The 24,680-nt window shown below is 29.8% G+C and overlaps 2 protein-coding genes and 1 long non-coding RNA gene across 3 annotated transcripts; 1 reads left to right on the forward strand and 2 right to left on the reverse strand.

The window, feature by feature from the left end:
- Positions 1-3,907: 3,907 nt before the first annotated feature.
- Positions 3,908-7,680, forward strand: LOC109798757 (laccase-2). Its single transcript, XM_020359144.3, has 6 exons — positions 3,908-4,042; positions 4,213-4,364; positions 4,786-5,030; positions 5,168-5,296; positions 5,693-6,661; positions 7,220-7,680. The coding sequence occupies exons 1-6, from the start codon at positions 3,908-3,910 to the stop codon at positions 7,348-7,350; spliced, it is 1,761 nt and encodes a 586-aa protein (XP_020214733.1). The 3' UTR covers positions 7,351-7,680.
- LOC145950795 (uncharacterized) lies at positions 3,914-4,861 on the reverse strand. The gene is made up of 3 exons (XR_014428649.1): positions 4,748-4,861; positions 4,263-4,427; positions 3,914-4,029 (listed from the first exon to the last, which is right to left on the reverse strand). It is a non-coding gene; the product is annotated as an uncharacterized LOC145950795 (long non-coding RNA).
- A 1,912-nt stretch (positions 7,681-9,592) lies between the features above and the next one.
- On the reverse strand, positions 9,593-11,269 carry RTFL2 (ROTUNDIFOLIA like 2). Its single transcript, XM_083062491.1, has one exon. It carries the CDS (start codon positions 11,026-11,028, stop codon positions 10,732-10,734), a length of 297 nt encoding a protein of 98 aa, XP_082918617.1. The 5' UTR covers positions 11,029-11,269; the 3' UTR covers positions 9,593-10,731.
- Positions 11,270-24,680: the final 13,411 nt, after the last annotated feature.

Raw genomic sequence — 24,680 nt, forward strand, 5'->3', positions numbered from 1 at the left:
ATTCTGTCTCTTGCAAAGTTTGCAAAATGTTTCTAACTTTTGCCTTTGTTTTTCGTTCAAAACAAGAAAAAAGGTCTTTTTCCTGGTGAAGCCAAACACGAGCCCTGGTTTCTGACAAAAAAAATTTTCTTGTATTGATAGTCACAGACAATAGCTATTCAATATTCTTGCAGGGCTCCAGCTCCATTCCTGCCAAACGAATTCATGAAAACAGTTTATAGATCCTGTGAATCCATGAAAATAGTAAAGCAAATTTAATTACTAGTATTATGATGGCAAATAGGATTTCTTTAAATATAAGCGAGGGATATGCAATACAGTGTATTCATTCGTGAAAAAAATTAGTCAACAAGATCTATATATAAAAGCCGAAAACAAATTGGATTGTCCACGTTGGAGAGGATAAACCGTTAATTGACTATGCCAGTCAAGTTTTAAAACCGGGGAATTGTTATATGGATGCTAAAGTTAGAATAAATTACATGTATTTTTTACTAGAAGCAATTCTTTTAAAATTATTATTATAGACAACAAAATTCTTTATATGAATATTTATGATAACAGCATGCTTAAAATGTTATTAAGTTAGAATATCTCAATTGATTTACGTGTTTTACGTTATATCGCTTAATTGATTATTGTACTTGACTGAAAATGTTGTATGACACGCAATTCTCTAGTTATTACACATATAAATTATTGCGTAAATTTTAGTTCTAGGATATATAACTAGGTTTGTCAGCCACCGCCAGTTGAAAAATGGAATTTAATACAATCACGCCAAAGCATTATAGTATTTAATATAAATAATGTCTGACTCCAAAATACAATGATATAGTCCATATAACATATTTTTAAAATCTTTGATTAATTACGGCCAGATTCATCGTGCTGCATGTGATGAAATTTTGTATTTTGCCTCTATATTATAAAACAAAGGATCACGTTTTTTCTTGATCAGATACAAGGAAACATTACATCATATCTCTATTATGCTGTTTTGGATAAATGAAATCGGTAATTTAGCGACAAAGTATCATGATTAAGTTTTTTTTTTTATAAAAAAAATAGTTTGATTGTTAAGAATTAAAAAATGGTATTATATATAATTTTTAAATTTTACATATTTAATCTATACATTAAAATTTTTTAACTTAATGATTAAATCGTTAAAACATGAATTATTAAGTGAAATAAATTTAAATAAATTTACTTTTAAAATAAGTTAATTATATATATATATATATATATATATATATTAACTTTCCTTGTTTTAGTAAGTTTGGAACATTAGAAAATATTAAATTCATTTGATTTATTAATGAAAATGATCTTAAGTTTGTTTAGAATAAAAAAGAATATCATATTAATCCATCATTATGAATTTGGCATAAATTTGTTGGGATTTATTTGTTGATGAATAAATGGAGAGTGATTAAATCACATTAATATAATTTTTACTAATTGTTACACATTTAAAAATTTCTAAACAAATAATTATTTTTAAAATTTATCATTATATTGAAAATTCCTTACTCTTAAATTATATATACAAAATCTTATATAAATTTAATATAATTTGATTATATATATATACATATATATATATATCAAAATTAATATAATATATATTTTAAAATATATTAAAATATAAATAATTTAATTACCTTTAAATTATTTAATTTTAATAAAATTTGACATAAATACATATATGAAATTATAATCTAATTCTTAAAAAAATTACAGTTAATATATAATTATAGTATGATGTAATAAATAATAAAAGTTATATCGATATTGTTTAATTTTATATATATTTTCTTATGAAATAAATTTTTTGGTAGCTAAAAAGGTGGAGAGAATGAAGATAAGGGTGGCTATCTTCTATATATGGGTATATCATAAAAAAATTTAAGTAGGGCAAGAAAATAAGTATGGGGCAACTGTCAAATAGAGAGGATTGCACGTAAGGCATCTGATAGTTGGCATTCCTTTTTTTACTATTACCAGGCTTTTAATGCTGTAATCTTGTAAGCGGTACAAATTGTCAAATTCCATATTTGGGATCATCTTAAATAAAATAAATAAATGCAGTGCCTAATTTCATTGACTCTTCAAAAAATACATATACTAGTAGAGAACTTTCGTAGCATGCTTCAATTTCCTTGCATGCCTTTCTGGATGGAAACTATAAATAAATGCAGTGCCTAATTTCATTGTGCTTGCGTGTGTGATATATACACAATATAAAGAGTCAAACTCATCAAAATGTTCGTCGTTGCTCGAGTTAATTGAATTTTGACTTTCTTCATTTCTAAGCGTCACGGTAACTAATTAAATTAGACAGTAATATGGTAAATACAAGTTCAGTTATTTGCTAATAGAAGGTAGTTCTGTGGGTCCCCAGAAGAGATATTGTATCTCTAAAGCAGAATTTGTATCAAAGTTTGTAGATTGTTGTCAATGTTGCTTTGATTATTAATTTTGGCTTAGTAATTAATCTTTCTATCTTAGTGATTAAGCCTATGATAGAGACGTTGATCCTAGACTTAATTAACCCGTAAACCTAGTTTCTGCTTGATTGACATATTGTTCCTTTGTTTAATTTTCGTGGCTAAAAGGAAAGGTGGATCAAACGTCCTTCTCCTTCTTTTTGGCTCTAACTCACTTACTTACGGTACTGTTTAGTTGAGAAGTGTGCCATCACCAACCAGGCACACCCAATTAAGCCTTAGGTGAAAACGAGATGATTAATGTGACTTGAGCTGAAGTGTTTGGGAATTATGAGTGTGGCAATCTAGTGTGGCTTAGTTAGCAAGCCTTAACGGTTGATTTGAAAATGCCGTATTCTTACTACTTTTCTTCATATTAACGAGTTTAACTACGTCGAAATGCTTCAACCCCCAGATTATCCTTTTATCAAATTGTAAATTTATCAAGAAAAATACCTCCCTCTAAGTTTTCATTTTGTCAATCATATGTAGTTCCCACAAATTCCGTCAATTAACAATGTAAAGCTTGAAATATATTCTGATTTGATTTTACTATTCTCAAACTCATTAGCTAGTTATCTAGTGTGTTTCAATTGCAAGTAGGAATTCCAAAATTATGATTCGAGCAAATCTCAAATCATGGTACAATAATTTTTAGTGGAAATCTAAACACACTTTAATATGTTTGTACTTGCATTATATTTATTTCAAATAAAGTATGGACGTACTTAAGTTTACAAACATAAATTATATACATAAAATTGGTTTTACACTCAACATAAACTTCTTGACCCGGAAATTAATTATTGCTCCTTATAAAAACCAAGTTTGCATTTGTTTTTTGGGCACAATAACATAATAATAACGACACGTTTACTTTTTGGAATTGATTTATCTTGTCTAAGCACAACTGCACAAGTCCAGACACATTATTAATATGGTATGACCCATGTTATTCAATTTACTCTTGTCAATGATTTTCACTTTTCAGTTAAATACATATTTTCCAAACTTTATAGGAGACCATTTTTGTAAAACACTAGCATGAAAAAAGTAATAATAATAATATCAGACGTTGGGTGCACATGGAAAAGAAACTTGTAATTGGGGAGTACGAAATGGGGCACGTAATTGAGACAAAAATATGTAAAATTAACGTTAGTGACACTCCAAAGTATAAGAAAAATGGGTCCATACAGAGTAGGTAAAAGTCAATCTTCTTCTGGTATGCTTCGTTCTTAAACATGGACACACTGATCAGATAAACCTATTCGACCAAACATTAATTTGTAGAGTGTATTTGTCTCTATATATACCCGTGATTTAGCAATTAGCATGCAGTTCATTGTGACTAATCCTCTTATCATCCAAACTCACTTTTCGGTCTGAAACACTATTGGTGACAGCATAACAAAATGATCACAACTGTTCCTTCATCATCAGCACTTTTTGTGGCATTCCTCTTTGCCACAACCTTCCTCTGCTCCTTTCCTGAACTTGTTCTCGCTACTTCAAAGCATGCAAGTGTTACAAGGCACTACAAGTTTGATGTAAGCATTATTATTATATACATATATGCATGCCACGTATAAATGTATCTAGTGAGAGGCATAAAGTGAAATGAGTTAATCTTAACCACTTAATGGTGTTGAACTTTATACCAAGTTGTTTGTGCAGAAAAAGAGTTCAATTATGAATCATTTTCTTATTGTTTTTACAGATAAAGTTGAGAAATGTTACGAGGCTGTGCCACTCGAAGGGCATAGTTACCGTGAACGGGAAGTTCCCCGGGCCTCGAGTTGTTGCAAGAGAAGGTGACAGACTTGTGGTTAAGGTGGTTAATCATGTTCCCAACAATGTCAGCATACACTGGTATGATTTTAATCTTCTTAAATAATCATTTTGCATTAGTTATTCTTTGCCCCAAAGACAAGCCTACATATATAACAAAATAATGATCATGTTATATCAAATATTGATGAGTTATTTTACAAAAATATATTTTTATCATAAAGAATATAATCTAATGTTATTTATGAAGTTTTTATTTATAGAAAAAAAAATTATAATACAAAATCGATATCATCTTGTTGTAAAAATAAAGAAACAAATTCTAAAATAATTAAAATAAATTTAAATGTTTAAAATAAAAATAAAAGATTTTTATAAAAACTAATTCATTGTCCAAAAATATTTAGATATATATATATATATTCTCATGCATGCAATGGATTATTGTGAGGATAGAAACTAACGTGTGACAATAATGGTTTGGATATGAGAACAAAAACAGGCATGGAGTGAGACAGCTTCAAAGTGGATGGGCAGATGGTCCATCATACATAACTCAATGCCCCATTCAAACTGGTCAGAGTTATGTGTACAACTTCACCATTGTTGGACAACGAGGAACCCTCTTCTGGCATGCTCACTTTTCATGGCTAAGAGCCACTCTCTATGGACCTCTAATCCTCCTCCCTAGGCGCAACGAATCTTACCCTTTTCGGAAACCCTACAAGGAAGTTCCCATCCTCTTTGGTACAAACCATCAACATAGAATACCCATTTTTCTAATTTTAACACAACCGTTTATATTTTAAAAAAAAGGATAATTAATTGGAAAAAAAAAAAAAAAGATTTCTGATATATATTGCTTTAATATGATTGAAAAATAGGTGAGTGGTGGAACGCAGATCCTGAGGCTGTTATCGCACAAGCCCTTCAGACAGGGGCTGGCCCTAATGTTTCTGATGCCTACACTATTAACGGACTTCCTGGTCCCCTCTACAATTGCTCCAATAACGGTAACAGCTTTGTTGAATCTACTTTAACTAATTTTGACCCATAGAAAAAGTTATTTTTAAAGAAAAATAATATGTCTCAATTTCATTTCTACTGTACCTAATAAATCGACTGGGCAATAGGGATATATAAAAGGAGAATAATGTTAACAGCTGCAGGCAGGGATGTCAAAACTTACATGTATACGAAAGATCCATCGGAATTAAAGTCGCATCTCACTAATATGAATAATAAAATTTTCATTAAATGTTAACTTATATTATTAATATAAAATTCTTATTCGGGTGAGAGATGAGCACTAAGATTGCCTACTGGATCTAAATTTTGCTTTTGGTTAAATTGTTAAGTAATTACTTAGTGAGTATTAATAATTGGTTTTGATTTTGCATGGTGTATAGGGTCGACAGACACGTACAGGTTAAAGGTGAAACCAGGGAAGACATATCTTCTTCGTTTGATCAATGCTGCACTCAATGACGAACTGTTTTTCAGCATTGCAAACCACACCCTTGTAACTGTCGAAGCTGATGCTAGTTATGTCAAACCTTTCGAGTCTGAGATCATAGTCATTGGTCCAGGACAAACCTCAAACGTTTTGCTAAAGACAAAACCCGAGTACCCCAACACCACCTTTTTCATGCTAGCAAGGCCATATTTCACTGGCATGGGTACTTTCGACAATTCCACAGTTGCTGGCATTCTAGAGTACAAGAAACCACTCAACACAGTGAACACACCCCCTTTGAAACCCTCTCTTCCAGCCATCAACGACACTTCCTACGTTGCCAACTTCAGTAGCAAATTTTTCAGCTTGAACAGTGCCAAGTACCCTGCGAAGGTGCCTCAAAAAGTTGACAAGAGTTTTTTCTTCACGGTTGGACTTGGAACAAGTCCTTGCCCTAAAAACCAAACGTGCCAAGGACCAAACAATAGTTCAAAGTTTGCAGCCTCAATGAACAACATATCTTTCGCCTTGCCTTCTATAGCACTTCTTCAACAACATTTCTTCAGGCATGCTAATAATAATGGCTCTTACACCACTGATTTCCCTGCTATGCCACTCATGCCATTCAACTACACGGGGACCCCACCGAACAACACTAGGGTCAGCAATGGAACCAAGACTGTGGTGATACCCTTCAACACGAGTGTGCAAGTGGTGCTTCAGGACACTAGCATTTTGGGAGCTGAGAGCCACCCTTTGCACCTTCATGGCTATAACTTCTATGTTGTGGGTCAAGGCTCTGGGAACTTCAATCCTAACACTGACCCTCCAAAGTTCAATCTGGTTGACCCCGTTGAAAGGAACACTGTTGGTGTGCCCTCTGGTGGTTGGGTCGCAATCCGATTCCTTGCTGACAACCCAGGTGACATTCAATTATCCCATATCATTCCTAGCTACCCCACAATTGTTTCCTTTCCTTTATTCATTTTCATCACTTTATACTCTATAGCGTAACATGCTCTATATAACACTCTCTTTCTATCATTTACCTTGTTATTAATCAAAATTTATTAGAAATCACAACATCTCATTTAATGAGTCATCTATTTTAATAATATGATTTATCAAAATTTATGATTTTTAATTAGAGAATATTATTAATAAGAGAGTATTAAAGAGAATGTTACTAACATTATTTCACTCTCTTGGACTCTTCCTCAGTTTTAAGACTTCAAATTAACTTTTGGTTTAAACATGGACAATCGACAAAGCTTTAGTTTCTTACTTTTTTATGCTATTCTCAAATTAAAACTGGAATTTCATTTTTATGATGTAAATTTTCAATAATATAAGAGTTAAAACTGGAATTTTGATTGCAATACTCACACTTCAAAATTGCATCGAAGTTTTGTAGATAATTTTTGGGGTGATGATTATGTGATATGCATGCTATTCAATTTAATGTGTGCGACTGAAACAGGTGTTTGGCTGATGCACTGCCACTTTGACGTGCACCTAAGTTGGGGATTGAGGATGGCTTGGATTGTTGAGGATGGGAAGCTCCCTAATCAGAAGTTGCCTCCTCCACCAGCTGATCTTCCCAAGTGTTGATCATCATTTTCTGCACCACCACCTTCGGGGCCAATTTTTCCTTCATTATTTCCCACATAATTTGGTTTTCATTTTCCAATTTTAAGTCAATTTCCGGAATTTTGGCTTGCCTATTATGACAGAGTGAAGAGTCATCAGCATTGCCATTTCACTTTTTCTTTCTTTCTATCAATCTGACACGTTCTGGATGGCTTTTCTATACATCCACCTAATTTTCTATTAGTGCCAATAAAGTAGGGGTGGCTGGAGTTATACCATCCAGATTATCAATGTACTTCCCTTTTAAAATTTACCTTGATTGAAATAATATATACTTCTCATTTCCTCTTATTTTCTGACTTAGCACTTTGTTCTTTTTGTTCGGCACAGGAATAAGAACAGTAGAACTTTAGCTTTAGACTTATATATATATATATATATATATATATATATATAATTTATATAAAGTAAATAAATAAAGCTATATATGTTCCATAAAATACATCATATATTGATTAAAAAAATAATATATACCTTTCTTGTTAAAAAAAATAATCTTTTGAAAATTTACTTCACTTAATGTATGTTGGTATATTCATAGAGTAGAAGTGTACAAAAAAAAAATTAATTAACCTAAATCAATTCATAATTGATCCGATCCGTATTGAAAAATTTAATTTATTTTTAAAAAAAATTTAAACGGATCCACTTTACAAAATTAATTTAGTTATTCAATTCATTTTTACAAAGTGGATTGATTCCGTTCAATTTGATTTTTTTAAAAAATTAATCCATATATGAATAAAAAATGGATAATTATACCGTTTAGAATTAATTCAATTATAAAATAATTGATCCATATTTTAAAAAAATTAAACTGATCCATTTTGTAAAAAATAGATTGATTAACTGATCCACTACTATAAAATTAATTAATTAAGTTTAAATTTTAAAAAAATCCGATCAATGAACACTCCGAACGTAAAAGATCTAGCTCATTGACGTTGACAATCATTCATTTTCCTTTTCACTCTCGTAACAGAACAATGGATCAACCAAATCGCTTACATAGCTAGCTAGACATAAGAAATGCCTCATAGGATGAATCCTATAAAAATCGTTGAATCTCTTATGGACTTTGGATTGTGATCCGGTATTTTGCAGTTGTGTTGATTGGGTTTACCCTCTACCGGAATGTTCTTGATATAGGTTTCTAGAACCTCCCTATTATTGAGCTTAGGTTATTGGACCAACACATTAGCTTAATTTGTGATACTGGGCCCAAATTATCTAAAGAATGATTTAGTACACATTCAATATTGTCTTTTATTAAATTGAATTATATTCTATACAAATCTTTGGAAGAAAAAAAATGTAATTAATTATAAAGAAGAAATGAATTCAAAGTTCAAACCACAGAGTCCACAAATTTCATGTTTAAATTCTTCAAAAAAAATTAAAGTACAAACTCCAATCCAAGTTCAACTCCCACATTCACTCTCGCAGCTGTTCTCCTGATAAGCTTTTTCACTTGGGATCGTTTCCCTTGATATTATTCTACAATTTTTGCCGATAATGATATCAGTTACTAAGTATCAATTTCTTTAAACAGATTTCTTTTCTGTCTGCAGCTAAAAAATTGACCCATTTTAAAGCAAATTGATCAAACTCGTAATCATGGGCCAACCTTATAAACTCATAATGTCATTGACTAATTTTACATTAATCCCACAATTATATTAACCAAAACAAGAACCAGATTGATCATTTATTACTTTATTAACTTGATTTGCGTGGACCATTAGATTGTAAATGTATTATTAGAATTTTGACTAAAGATCATTGCTGGAGGGGATTCAATTTGTACTGAAAAGTCTTCGGTAGCGTAAAGTTGGTTTATGATCTAATGCTTGCTTTAACTTGTTCTTAATGAAACTCAAATTTCATTTTAAAGTCGTTTCTGTGACAGGGATCTTAGGAATCTCTTTAACTTTATGGGAAGCGTTTTTTTTGTGTTTGCGTAATCCCAAATTAACACAGCATAAGAAAGTTCATTGATGTTGATGGTCTTTCCATCTGGAATAACTCCAGCATCCATGCTTGTCTCACATATCCATAATAGAAATAGGTTGACTAAAAAGCAGAAAAAAGTGTCTCAAGGGTAACCGGTAATAATCGATGCTTATTTGTCTTGCATGTATTTCTCCAAGGTTAGTAGCCTCTAGCAATATTCATGGTTGATGACAAATGGTTACGTCTCACTAATTTTTGCCATGGTACACTGAGTAATAAATTTTGTGATAAGATTTCATGTAAATACTAAAGTAACGGACACCAACTTAAAAACATTACACTTCACATTTAAAGTGATTAGTTTATTTCCCCTTATACTTGCTACAGTTTGGTGAAGTGTTACAAAGTAAAGCCTAATTAATGGTTGATGTACTAATTACGATTAGTCGGCATGGGTTGAAGAAAAGGAAAGATTCCAACTCTACAATCATACAATCGTCAAATTATGAATTGCACCAAAGCTTCTTTGGATATCTAACGTGAGATTTCAAATTTCCCCTTTGGGAAGTCCCCAAAAGGAGAAAAAGAAGATACTTCAAAACTCAGGTCTGTTAAGTTTTTAACATTTTGAACTAAGAGTCAGCCGTTACATTTGTTTTTTATGGGAAAAACGAAGAAGGAATGTGGCTTGCATTTTCAATGCAGATCCAAATACCATTAAATATTGATGAGTTGAAGCACTTGAATTAAATATCCCTATGCTTTACCATAAAGTAAACAAACCTTTCCTTCTAAAAGCACAAATATAGTGAAAGAGAAATATGGAGAGAGATGACAGAATCATAGAGTCAGAAGTGAGATTTAGCACATGAAAGCTTTGAGGGTCCTGAACCAAAAGTGAAGCATAGTTTTAGTTTAGTAGTCATTGTTTAACAATAATCTCAACAACAACAAAAAAATCAATATTAGAAGTGCTTTGCCTGGAGGGTGAAGATTGATTTATACTTGAGAGTGTAGTGTGTGTGTGTGTTTTTTTACCATTTAACTGGGCTAAAGGCTAATCCCATTCATGGTATGTGACTCTCGTTGGTCCAACGAATTTTTGCACATCACAAAGATTAAATATGAACTTCCTATAACATAGATCATCCCTACAAGGTGTGAACGTAGTTAGTCTAGTCACAACGTCAACTTATGGGGTTTAGTGTGTATGTGTTTGTATATATAGACACACAAATAAATTTAAAGCAAACGAGTAAATCAATCTTATAACTCACCTTATGTAATTGGTAATTACAAAACGAATATATTTCAAAAAGAGAAAACCAGATCCCTTCACCATTTTGCTACTATATTCATGAGAATCTGAACAGAGGATCTGAGGTTCCTTCAAGAATCACCATGCTTGTGCCAGCAAACTAACATGGCTACACACCTCCTCATGATGTAGAATCTGGCTTTGTGTTCCTTAGCTATGCTGGTGCATTTCTGACCAATGGAGGGGTTCTTCTGAGAGAAGCTCCTAGGAAGGTTGGTTTTGGAAGTGGAGGAACTCTTTTGGGATACGCTCCTCAAGAGAGGGGAGTTTGAAGAAGGGCCTCTTGTTGAGCAACTCCTCGAGAACAATGACTTTGTGGATGTGCTTGAACCTGCTTCCTTCTTTGACACCTTCCACTTTTCATCCATTAAAAACAAAGGAACTGTAATATCTAGAACTAGCTATGAGACAGTGTGTGAGGGAGGAAAGGTGAATATTGATGGGAGAGAAGAAAGAAAGTTGGTTGCTGTGGGACTGTGTAGTGTATAAAAAAGGTTCTTAGAGAGATCATAAAAAATTATTGATGAGATTCCATGTTATAATGAGATAATTAAATACTATTAAATATACACATATGAGATACCTATACTTATTATCATATTATAAACATTTGTTTTATAGTCATTTAAGCAAAGATATGTTGAATGATACATACACTAACAAGTACCAACATTTTAAGCATTTCCTTTCTTTCTGTCTCATGATTTTTCTCTATTCCTACTTTTCACTGTGTTAGCCTGGAATTTGGAAATGGGAAATTTGTGGTTTTGGTTGATGCAGTAGCTTTAGGACAGATACAGAGAACCCTGTCCCTTGAATCCCTCAAATAAGCTCTTGTTTTTCTTTTTTCTTGGAGACACACCTCTTGTACGGTTGTAAAATGGGAAATCATTTATTATAATTGTCCATTATAGTCTGTACACCGATATTGGCTGGTTCTCATGTGGAGGGTTGTCCCTTACACGCATCTTACCAATACTGAACCTTCCAAATTTGCATCACTTAACAAAACCAGTGTCCACTTTGCTTAACATGTTCTTCCTTCACCACAAAATGTGCACATGGATATGGATCAATCAACCTTGACACTGATAAGCAAAATCCATCTTAGTCAAAAAGTGTGTTTGAATTAGAAGTCATAATTAATGAGTAGCTTAATAAGAGCAGTGTTGATGATCCATGTCTTATTGGTATGAACGTGACTATTGTTTTGTCAATTATTGTCGTTGATGAAAATGGTTTTCAAATTCGCTACAAATCATGCAAAAGAAGACAATATTCTCCTTAAACAATATTTTCATTCTCACCCTTTTCTTTAATTTGTAACATTATTGTGAAAAGGGAGAGAGATAATTTATTGTCAAGTGGCTGATATGGTCAATCAATTTATGATCACGGCAATAACATAGAGTTTTTATCTGCTTCCTGTCTACGGATTCGGTGCTAAAGCATCTTTTACTCCTTTCTACACCTTTGATATAGATATGTAGGTTCAAAATTTTCCACTCTAAAGAGAAAATGCATCACTACTAGTCGATCCTGCCAATAATTTCGTGACAATCACAAGCACTGCAAAGAATATATTCTAGGATTTAATAAGACCCTTATTATTGTATTCGTTAATTTGTTTATTGGAGGTATCGGGTATGGATTCACAGGCACATGACAACTACGTTGCAAGAACAGTAGTTATCAGATTCCAAAATTTTCAATCTGAAAATATTGACTGCATTTAATATTTTCAACATGAGAGCCCTGCTGATCTAAACACGTGAAGGAATTCATTTGTGTTTTTTTCTTTTTTGTACCAACATCGCAAAAGAATTTGCCACACCCGGTTCTGCGGTAACGGAATGCAGCTATAATATGTCACAATTGTCAAATTAACAAGAAATTTAAAAAAAATAACAAGTATTCTTAAATCTTATAAAAAAATGTTTACCAATATAAATCAATAGTTTGATACAATTGAGCGGGTATATCAACATGTATAAGATTATTTGGCTTAATTATTAGTTCTACCTTGAGTTCTAAATATACGATTGTATTATTCAAAGTAAACTTTACCATTTACAACGATATTAATCAACTTGTCATTTACAACAACAAGTAATACATTATGATATTTCACTTAATACCTTTTTTCTTTTTCTTTTTAAGGTTGGGGCTTGTTCCTTTTGAAGTCTTGGTGTAGAAATTCATATATATTTTAATCTCATCTTCATTCTATTTTTATATAAATATTTTAGCATATTTTCCCTTTAATTTTTATCTTTTTATTTATCTATTTTTTTCACCGTAATTCGCCCAAAATTAGGTAGATGCAGATGAATTTTTTCCCTCTCAATTTATTTTATTATTTAGTCAGAAAATTTTCCAATTTGCTGATTGGGGTGTGTGTTTGGGGGAACCAAATTTTTGTTTCCTATTTGTCGATTAAAAAATAATATATAAAATAAGAAATTAAATACTAGGAAAGAAAAGAATTAGTATTACGGTATTACCTTTAAAAAAGAACGAAAAAGAGAGAAGGGAATAAAAATGTGGGTTTGGGTCCTTTTTATTGCTGGATGGCATAACAAGAGAGAGAAGTAAGTGTCACAAAATTCACGTGTCAGTCAATTGATGTACGAACAGCCGAACAGGTGAAAATAGGGCAGAGAACCAAGATGAGAAATAAGAGACAACTTTTGGAATTTGGTTGTTTGGGTTTAGAAAATTTAAAGAGAAATGATATTATTAAGTTGTTTAGTTTCAATGAAATGAGAAGAAAAAAGTTATATATATTATTCTGCCCTTATGTAATGGACAATAGTGATGATATATGTATTTAATTGATTATGCTATATAGAAAATTGATTAATATAATACCAGCAAATTAATGAATATTAATTTAATTGATTTTATAAATAGTTATTAATCTATTACATTTCTGAGTGTGAATCATGCAATTTCATCTTTAATCCATTATTACAATGGCAATTTAAGTCCTTTTTCATGGTATTTAGTTTATGTTTTTCTGCACTTGCAAAAAAGTAAAATAAATAAAAATGTGAGACTCACTCGCTCACTCCTACATACATGCTTTCTCCTCTTCTTTGCATCAACTATGACAAGATTATAATCTCAGCTCTCCTTCTCACTTCTCTAACTAGAAAAATATGTTAATGGCCAAAAATTTATTTCATAATAAATATAAAATAAAATAAAATATTAGTAAGAAGGATGCGAGGGAAATATATTTTTGTTATAATTTTTTTTAAGTTTACATTTTTTTTCTTCATAATTTCATAAATTTTAATTTTTTATCTCTATAATTAAAACATTCCATTTCAGTTTCTATAGATACTTATTTTTGTTCTATTTTAATTCCTATCGTCTATTTTTATAAAGATTAAAATAAAATGTTTATGCTACTAAAAAAGAAAGTGTATGCAATTCTAAAAATTAAAAGGTAAATATTATGAGATTATAGAATAAAAGGAAAAAAAATATATGTATAAAAATTAAAAATATTTTTTAATTATAAAAACTAAAAGATAAAGTTTATTTATGTTAAAAAAAAAAAGTAAAGTTTATGAAATCATAAAGATCAATTTTGTAAAAAATTTAAAGATTTTTTTTAATATGTATAGTAAAGATTTTTTAACTGAAAAATAACTTTACAAAAAAGCAAAAAATAAAGGTTCTTCTGTTATAATATTTTTTTTTTGTTTTTCTATAAAAGTGTTTGTTTTCTTAAATGACTACAATAGATATGTGCATGCTCGGTAGTTAATTAGTTATGCATGGGCATCAAATTTCAGAAGATATTTAGTTTGGATGTGATTAGTTGTAACATATATCATGTGTGGTTAAGCAGTTTATATTAGTTGCACACAAAAAAGCACTAGTAGAAAAATGGTCTTTTACATCACTATTTTCTCGTCGGTCAAAACAAAATACGACGTAAAAAAGACGCGGTGACATTTTTATAATTTTGTGGACCTTTTTTACGTCGGACTTAATAAGGTCTGACGTAAAATGTAAAATCTACGTTGGAACTACTTAATGTAAATTTTACATTTTATGTCGGACTTTATTATACCTGATGTAAAAAAGGTTTCACCTTCTTTAAATAACATGCTAAGCTGGTAGCTAGGTTGGTTCTCTCGCTGAAGCCTTCGAAAAAATTTCAGATCTGCGCCTTTTAGAGCTCTGGTAGCTACGTTTGTGAGAACAGTACATTTTCTTTTCCCTTTTTTATGTATTTTTCATTTCCTTTTCCTGTTTCCATCTTCACGTTCTTTTCTTCATTTTTTTTTAATATTATTATTTTAAATTTGTTGGTGGTGAGTCAAATGCGATTTCATAGATGGAGAGAACCAACCTACCCGCATACCTAAACGTCAGTAGCATGTTGGCGTGGAGCTGGCTCGATCTGCATCCTCTCATTTCTTCTGCATCTGGAACGGGCAGAACGGCCCGTTCTCCTTGCAGAACAGGCCGTTCTGCTTGCACTCGTTAATTTTTTTTATTAATTTTTTTGTTTCTTTTTTACATCGGACCTTACAATGCTGACGTAAATTTACGCCGGACCTTATAATGCCGACGTAAATTTATGTCTCCCGTTTCAACGTTGGTTACTTTTTCGACGTAAAAAGCTCAAAATAACCGACGTGAAATACCTCTTTTGTACTAGTGAAGTGGACGAATTATTTATTTATTTATTTAGGTATAAAATATTATTGAATTAATAACAATTAAACTCATATCTTATAAAAACATAAATTTGATTCCCAATTTGTAACCATTTTTTGAACTTTAAAGTTTGTACTAATCCTACCTGTAGTACTTAAAACCAACTCATAGTAAAATTTTGTATATAAAAAGAGAATTAGAGAGAAAGAACAGTGTGTGATATGATATATAAAGGATCCATGTTTTCCATAAGTGAGTTTGGATTTTGCTGGCCATGTTGGCTTGGGATCGAATATATATATATATGAGCAATGAGGAGTCCCACATGCATGCAGACATGTGAGGGAATTAATGGTGAGGGAATGGGTTGTAAATATATAAATACTATATATAAGCCCTTTATTCACTTCACAACAACACTCCATTGCGTACGTACGCAACCGCTGGGTGCACCTCATAACAAACAATGCTACATTAGCCAGGTATTTTCCTTCTCTTATCTGTATTTTCTTTCTCAATCTCTTGTTTTTCTGTTCATAATTTTCTGGCTAATTAATCCTAGTTAACATATCATGGAGAGTGTGTTTAATGCTTCATCGTAACTTGTATGAGAGAGACAGATTCTGTAGGAATGACGTTTAATTTGTGAGCTGACATGTATGTGATCTTTGACCTTGCACGGAACAAGAGACACACCAAACCTCAAAATTATTTGTCTGTCTACGACTTGTGCCAAACTCATTACATGTAGTATTATTGTAACATGTCTCAAGTGTGCCTATAGTAAATATTTTTTTTTACTTTTTATACTCTGGTTTACCTCCATTATGTAGTATCTTTCTTCAACACATCATATTATATCTATTATTTCTTCTTCAATCTCCCCAAGGTGTATATACCATGCGTGTGTGAAAGAAAACATTTTTACATGGCAAATGTGCGCAGTATCTATACCATGTTTGTTTTTGGTACTTTACCAGCACTTTAGGGAACATCACTCAACATGTAGAAAGTCGTATATGTGTAAGTCCCAAAAGTTGTTGAATAAGCATTTTCTATAGCACTTATATACACAGAATAAGAAATGAGAGTACCTCGTTTAATTAATATGAAACCTATGTAGATCTGTCTTGCAGGCAAAATAAATAAATATATGTGTTATTTCTCTCTACGACATAAATACATATATGGATTGGCTGTTCATTCATGTTTGATTGTTTAATACTTTAATTTGCATACAATAATGGCAATGTATCAATTAAAAGAATCAATGATTTTGATGGATCGCTCAACTCTAATGATCGCAAGTCTATAGCCAAATGAACAGTAGGCCCAAATTAAAATTAGCCTTCAGATTTAAAAAAACAATTCGTATTTGTTTAAAATAAATAATTTTAGATTACTTAACAAAATCTTTTTAACTTAACAATTGATATGTTAAATATTGATACTATTTTTACTATAAATTTTGAAATTATATATGTAAAATTTTTGAGAAATTAAAATTTGTTGGCCTATACGTAACTTTAGGCCTATTATTAGATTATTTAAAATAAATTTGTTTACCTATATTTGAAAAACTCATTATTACGAAGTAAATTTCTAAATTGGTTGTTTGGTCAAAACAAAGTTTTGAATCATTGAATGTATATCACAAAAAAAATAGTAAATAACTAAGACCTGTGATAAGTTAGAATGTTAAAGTGAAATCATGTATAAGTTTAATCAAATCAAATTCATTTACGCCCTTATCATGCAGAAAATTAAAAGTCTATATCCTTATATTATATAAATATTAAAAGATTGAACTTTAAATAAGTAGTTAATTAGTTTGAGAATAATTATTTTCTTCCTTGAATTTTAGTTCTTTTATATATAACATCTAATTTTTTTCATTATTATGTTCAGAATCTATTGCTTAAATTTAATTTATATTTTATTATAAGGTTATATATCTTCTGAAATACGATCAAATAATTATAATTTTTTATTGGTAAAAGACAATTAGAATTTTTAAAATTAAATTTTCACTAAATTTTTTTTTCATACAATGACATATATCCTATATCCTATAGTGATTCATTATTAATTTGTCACTAAAAATTATATTTTTTTATAAATATAATATATGTTTATATATTGTTAAAAAATATAAACTTAGACTATACTGATACATAATATATATTGTTAAATTGCATTGAAAGTCATCACTAAAATCTCATAATCAATGAGACACGTCCTTCACACCTTTTGGTATAAGGGATAATCTCACTTTTAGAGAGTTTTTAACACTAGTCCACACAATAGTTAGTGAATAAATTACACAAGTAAATTTGGAACCACAACATAACTTATAAAATCCTAAGACATTAAATAAATAGATATTTTTCATTTATGTATTATTCAATATGTCTGACTTTAACTAATATAAAATTTTATTTCAAGCTTGAAATCCAACAAACATATATGTCCACAATATTCAAAGTAATTGTAATGAAGAAAATTTAATTTTTAATTTTTGAAGAATAATAAGTAGAAATATGAGCGAGAGAAAAGATCATAATTATCTATAGAAATAATTAAGTTAGAGAGAGCAGGAAATGACTATCTCATGCCTCTCCCACATATAAATGAACCGTGAAGGAGTAAAAAGTGATTCGGATGGGCTCAAATTAATCTCACATTTCTTATGGACCGCATAATTGTTGGCCCAAATTGAGCTAAATTCATCTATATTTTCTTCTTCTGAACTTAGATAAATTAGTATTTTAATTTCTATATTTCACAGATTAAATGTTCCTTATATATATAATTAAAATGTATAATAAATTATATATAAATAAATATAATATTCAAATATAAAATTATATTTAAATTTTGTATAAATAAATATTTTTTAAATATATAATTTATATTTTAAAGAATTTTTTTGATGAGAAAATTTTTTAACTTTGTATTTAATTTAATTTTTTTTATTTATTATAATTATTTACGAATTAAATTTTAATACTCTTAAAAAATTATAAATAAAAAAAATAATATTGTACTATAATATACATTATTTACTATATATTTTTAAATATAATTTAAATATTTAAAAACATTTATTTAAACATATTTTAAATATAATTTACATATTCAAAATAATATTTATTTATATATAATTTATTATAAATTTAAGTTATATATAATCAATATTAATATATATTAAACACTAATCATTATTTTACATAAAAATATTTTTAAAAATTATTTTAGATAAAAGGATTTGTAAAAAAAATCTTTTAATTTAATTTAATTTGTATTTATCATAATTTTTTATGAATTAATTATTAATATTTTAAAATAAATTATTAATAAATAAAATTAATTTTTAATAAAATAAGTTATGGTTGGCAAGATAGCAACCTGTGATATAGTTAGTGTCTTCCTCGGCGGTGGTGTTGTATGTTTATTTTGCTGTTCTTCAGGTAGCGTTCTGATTAGTATTACTTGTTTTTGGCAGATTACGAGAACTTTTATTCCAAGGAAAAGAAGGAAGTTCCGAAGGGAATCAAATATTTTTTAACCTTGAGGTCCTTCATCATCAGATCCTCCAACTCCTTTTTTTGCTCTTCACTCTTCAGTTAACTGCATATCTTTTACTGGTTCTTCATAACCAGTTTCCACCAAACCCCAATACCCCTTTCATCTTAAGATTTTTTCCATAAGTAAGCTCCAGTGGCCATAGTAACTATCCATCGTGGATGGCTGGTTGCACAAAATGCTTATCCTCATTCTCTTGGGAAATAGAGCACAAAGAGGCTGACTTTGATGCTGCTTTTAATTGAGTTGTAGAATTTGTTGCGCGATGATGGGAGATTGGGAACCCTTGCCAGAGCGTTGTGGACGAGTGCGTATTCCAATAGGGTGGAAAGTGTATTAGGGTTTGTTAGGGGCTATATGGCTTCTGCCAGAGCTCACAGTAATGGCATCGTTTCCAACTTGCCTGATTTTAAATCTGTTGCCGCGAATCCTAAGTTTCACTTATTGTTTTTCATTTAGAAAGAAAGTTTTTATATTCATTTAAGTTATAATGAGCTATTAATGATATGATAATTCTAAATGAATTCTTTTGTGAAACCGGTGAAAAAGTCTCATTGTAATTAGGAATTATAAATATACCTGTACCTGCGGGTAATACTCGAACTCGTCTCGACTTTGATGGGGAATATCCGGTTTGACTGGGTACGGATACGGGTACGGGTAAAACCCGATATATAAAATTGGGTACGGGTATGTACTTACCCGTCCCGTACCCGTACCCGTCCCCGTTCTCATTTTTAATTTAATATTTACTTTCAATTTAATTATATTAAAAAAATTTAATATTTTTTATGTGTGATTATTTATTATAATATGACATAAAGAAATAACATAATTATAATTATAATATAATAAAAAAATAATTTAAAAATATCATTTTTTTTTACAAAAAAATAAAAATAAAAAAAATGACGAGTACGGGTACGAGTATACCCGATACCCGACGGGGACGGGGATGGGGATGAAAATTTATACCCGACGAGTATGGGGACGTGGATGGGGATGAGTTTAACTTGCGGGACGAGGACGGGTATCATGAAACCCGTACCCGCCGCGCCCCGTTGCCATCCCTAATTGTAATTAATGTTGTTTTTTTGAGTAAAATCCTTAATAATAAGTCTAACCTTGTATCGTTTAAAATTGTCATTAGAGTCACGTTTAGTCTTAAAGACTCTCACTTACAACCAATTCTTTTGCAACTTTTTGGCAATTTTATAAGGTCTGAGATATCATTTTGTTCCATGAATTTTAATTCTTCTTTCATGACATTTAACCACCTTTTACAACTTTGTGAAAACAAAACTGGATCATTTTCATTAATGCTTGAGTCAGTTTCTAACTTATGTAAATATATCATATAGTCATTTGAAATAGTTGGTCTCCTTTCTCTTTGTGACCTCCTTAATGTTATTTATTGTGGTTGTTCTACAATATGTTCATTCTAAATCATGGATTCATTATTGTCTTGTTCTTCTTCATTATTATTTGACACACAGTTAGAGGAACACTTACTTTATTACTAGAGATATAAGTCAAAGGAACTTGCACTCTAATTTCTTTAACTTCCATTGACTTTACCATTTTCAATGAACCTTGCATTTTCAGTTTTAACAATTCTCATACTATAATTAGGACAATAAAACATATACCCCTTTGAAATTTTTTAGATAACCAATGAAATATTCATTTATTGTTTTTGCATCCAATTTATTTTCTTGTGAATTATGAATCCTTATTTTTGTCTCGCAACCCCAAACATGCAGGTGCCTTAAACTAGGTGTCCTACCAATCCATAGTTCAAAATGTATCTTTGAAACTGTCTTACTAGGAACCTTATTTAATAAATACATGGGTAAAGTTGAATTGCTTAACATACTCTTAACCATATCTATTAATGTTCTGTTACGCATTTCTGGTACACCATTTTGTTATGGTGTTCCTAACATTGTATATTGAGCACAAATGTCACGTTTCTAAAGGAGTTTAGCAAATGAACTTAGGTGCTGCCCAATTTCATTATATCTTCCATAATACTCACCACCTTTTTCAGATCTTACAACTTTCACCCTTTTGTCTAATAAACTTCCAAAGCATTTATTGTTTGAGATTTCTTATGCAATAGATAGACATAACCATAACGTGAATAATCATCTATAAAGGTAATAAAGATTTTTTTTTGAAAGAATTCACATTAAAAGGACCACATATATCGGTATGCACAATTTCAAGAGGTTGAGTACTTCCTGTAGCTCCTTTCTTTATATGTTTTGTTTGTTTTCCTTTAATACAGTCCACACAAATATTTAGATTCGTAAAATCTAGATTAAGAAGAATTTCATTTTTTTTATTAATCTTTCCATTATTTATCTGGAAGTGTGACCTAAACGTTTATGCCACAAGAAAACATAACATTTCCAAGGAAGTTCTCATTCACAGCCATTCCAAAAGACTTAAGTCTTGCTACAATATTTGTCATCTCAATGACATGCTCATGTATAATACGTGAACCATCAAACTTCATGATGGTCAATGTCTTCATTAGTATCCCAACCAAAGACCTATCAACTGTTTGAGAGTGTTTTTCCACAAAACCCGTAAAGTCTTTAGTAATTCCAATTTTGGGAAGAGTTGTCTTAATACTGCCAGTAACAATCATTCTCATGAACATTAGGCAGAGTCTGTTAGACTTTTCGTAAGCTTTATAATATACTTTCTCTTCATCACTACTAGCATCAATAATAGCAACAGGTTTCTCTTCCAATATAACAAGGTCTAAATCAAATACACCGAGATGAAATTGGACTTGTTCATTTTAGTCAGTGAAGTTGAGCCTAGTAAAATTTGGAACAGACACTACAAGAGAATTCAGTGAATTGAAAACAGATACTTTATAATAAAATTTTCACATGAGTGTTTAGAGACGTAAAGTACATGATACACATATAATATATTCAAACATCAATCAATAATATATTAATACTCTTCTTTGGGTGATACATCAACACACAACATACAAACATAATGATGCTAGTAAGTTTAATCATTATTTTGCAACTAAACATGCACCAATTAAAATTATCTAATACCTTTGAGTATATAAATAATTTAATAGCACACATAAGTCACACACAGTTATATTTATTAATTATGAGAACAACTAATCAATCTTTGGGCGATACATAAATGTTTTATAATAATGAATTTCAATATACCCACAAATAAACAATTATTTTATTTAGCATCCATTATTTTATGGTAATTGAATTAAATCACCATTAATTTGAAATTAAATAAATATAAAATTTGGTCACTTTGATGACTAACAAATTCATCATACAATTAATTCCAAGTAAATAAAAAACTTTACTAGTCCCAATTTAAAGTCATTCATGAATTTTATAAAAGAAAATAGAATAATACTTCATGCTCTTGAGAACATTGGAATTCTACGTTGAAATACATGAAGGTAGTATGCCCAGTCACAAATTTCAAAATTTGATTAAAAGGGAAAAAATCAATTTTTTTCAATTTGAAATACAAATTTATACGTTGAAATACATAAAGGTAGAGTGCGTAGTCACGAATTCCAAAATTTAATTAAAAGAAAAAAATCAATTCTTTTCAATTTGAAATAAAATTTAGGAATTTAAAAAAAAAAACTTTCTTTTAATCACTCAATTCCAAGAAAATAATTCTTACACGAATGTCATTAGGATTTTGATAATGTGGGATTTAATATATTGATTATAATTCAAAATTAAGAATTTCATTCATGATCCAAACAAACAACTTGCAGCGAAAAATTAAATCATAATTCCTAATTGATAAAATTAGGGTTCATGTGAATTGTGATTTATATGTATATAATTGTCCTAAACATCATTTAATATTACAACAATGACCTTGACAAAATTATTCCACTTCCGATGGTACTTTTATTCATATCAAAGGATCGAAGATAATATATATATATATATATATATATATATATATATATATATATATATCATATTTGTTTCTTTATCTATCATTTTTCTTTTCACTTTTCATATTATTTTTCCACTTATGGTGAGGAAAATATTATTTTATTTTCATTGTTACACAATTATCTCACTGTCGATGAGAAAAATATTCTTTTATTTTCCTTATTGCACAATTATCTCACTTCCGGTAGGAAAAATGTCCTTAAAATTTATTCATTGACAATGTCTTTTAGATCATTGCAAAATCGTTACATATATAAATATGTATATATATATATATATATATATATATATATATATATATATATAACATTCATGAAAAATTATACAATTTCACAATACATATCATTCATGGAGAGTCATACAATTTCAAAAATCTTGCTCTGATACCACATGTAAGTTTTATGATTTTCTAATACATCAATTATAAAAAATTAAAAAAAGGATTTTTGAAATTCATGATACTCACATAATAATAAGAAATAGTATGTACCTTTCTCCATAATGAAAATCTTCTTTGATTCTTATAGTACTTTGATTTTATTGAGAAGAGAACCAATATTTCACCCCATTTGACTTTTCTTTTTATTATCTCTATCTTTTGTGATGGCTAGGATTTGAGAGAATATTTTCTGTCAGGGTTATAGACCTTGTTTCACATTAGTGAATATTTATATCCCCTAAAGATTGTTATTCTCATCCAATAACAATTATTCTCAAATCTGCTTCATTAAGCTCATTTATGATTTAGTCTCTAATTATTTAATTATTTATTTATTTGTCCCTTTATACATCACATGTTTCTCACATGAGACATAATTATCTTACAACAATGGCTTCAAGCATTTGACAGAGGTCGACAATAAAGACACATGACTACCAACCTTGTAAAGTCCATCAATTCGGTACTTAAAGGCATCCGAAATTTGCCAATAACATCATTGGTCATAAAAACATACTTCAAGCTAGCTAAATTATTTGCTAGGAGGGGAGGGAAATAAATGCAATGTTATCAATCAATCACGAATATGAAGAACTTGTCAAAAAAGTCATTGATGACAGGTGGCAAAATCAACCTCTCTCAAAGTTGAAACGTTTGGTCAACAAAATCAATCATTCATTGTGTTTGAAACAATAAATTCACGTGAAGGTGGACAAGCACTAAAGAGATTTAAGGTATTATTCTAAACACAAAAGTGTGATTGTGATAAATTTCAAGCGATACATATGTCTTGTTCACATGTCATAGTTGCATATGCACATGTTCACTTGAATCACATGTCATTATTTTCTTCGGTTTACAATTTACAAAATGTTCGTAATGTGTATAATGTTTCGTTCAGATTATTGCCTGACGAATATGAGTGGCCGAAATATAACGAAGATGAATGGTATCATGATCTAAAAATGCAAAGAAATCCAAAAGATCGTCCAAAATCTACTTGCATCATACTAAGATGGATCTATGAAAAAAGGGTCAACCTAAAAGATATAGTTATTTTAAAATTGTTGGACATTTAAGAAAAAAGTGTCCATAACTTCAATAATTATGTATGTTTTTTAAGATATTTTATGCTTGAATAATAAAAATTATAGTATTTTATTTATAATTTATATTATTTAAATTAAATTTATTTTATACATTTAATTTATTTTATAGGTATTTTTTTTAATAATATTATAATTTATTTAAATATATTTATTATATTAAAATATATTTTTATAATTAAAAAAAAAAAACATGGTGAGAAGTGGTTGTTCGAAACCCAACT

The sequence above is a fragment of the Cajanus cajan genome, chromosome 8 (genome assembly GCF_000230855.2).
Source record: "Cajanus cajan strain Asha chromosome 8, NIPB_CcT2T_4, whole genome shotgun sequence".
Taxonomy (NCBI): Eukaryota; Viridiplantae; Streptophyta; class Magnoliopsida; order Fabales; family Fabaceae; genus Cajanus; species Cajanus cajan.

Bases quoted from the DNA above. Each gene is read 5' to 3' on its own strand.
- LOC109798757 (XM_020359144.3), top strand. From the start codon at position 3,908: ATGATCACAACTGTTCCTTCATCATCAGCACTTTTTGTGGCATTCCTC. The intron at 5,297-5,692 runs GTAACAGCTTTG...CATGGTGTATAG, and splicing joins CTACAATTGCTCCAATAACG to GGTCGACAGACACGTACAGG. The intron at 6,662-7,219 runs GTGACATTCAAT...CGACTGAAACAG, and splicing joins ATTCCTTGCTGACAACCCAG to GTGTTTGGCTGATGCACTGC.
- RTFL2 (XM_083062491.1), bottom strand. From the start codon at position 11,028: ATGGATGAAAAGTGGAAGGTGTCAAAGAAGGAAGCAGGTTCAAGCACA.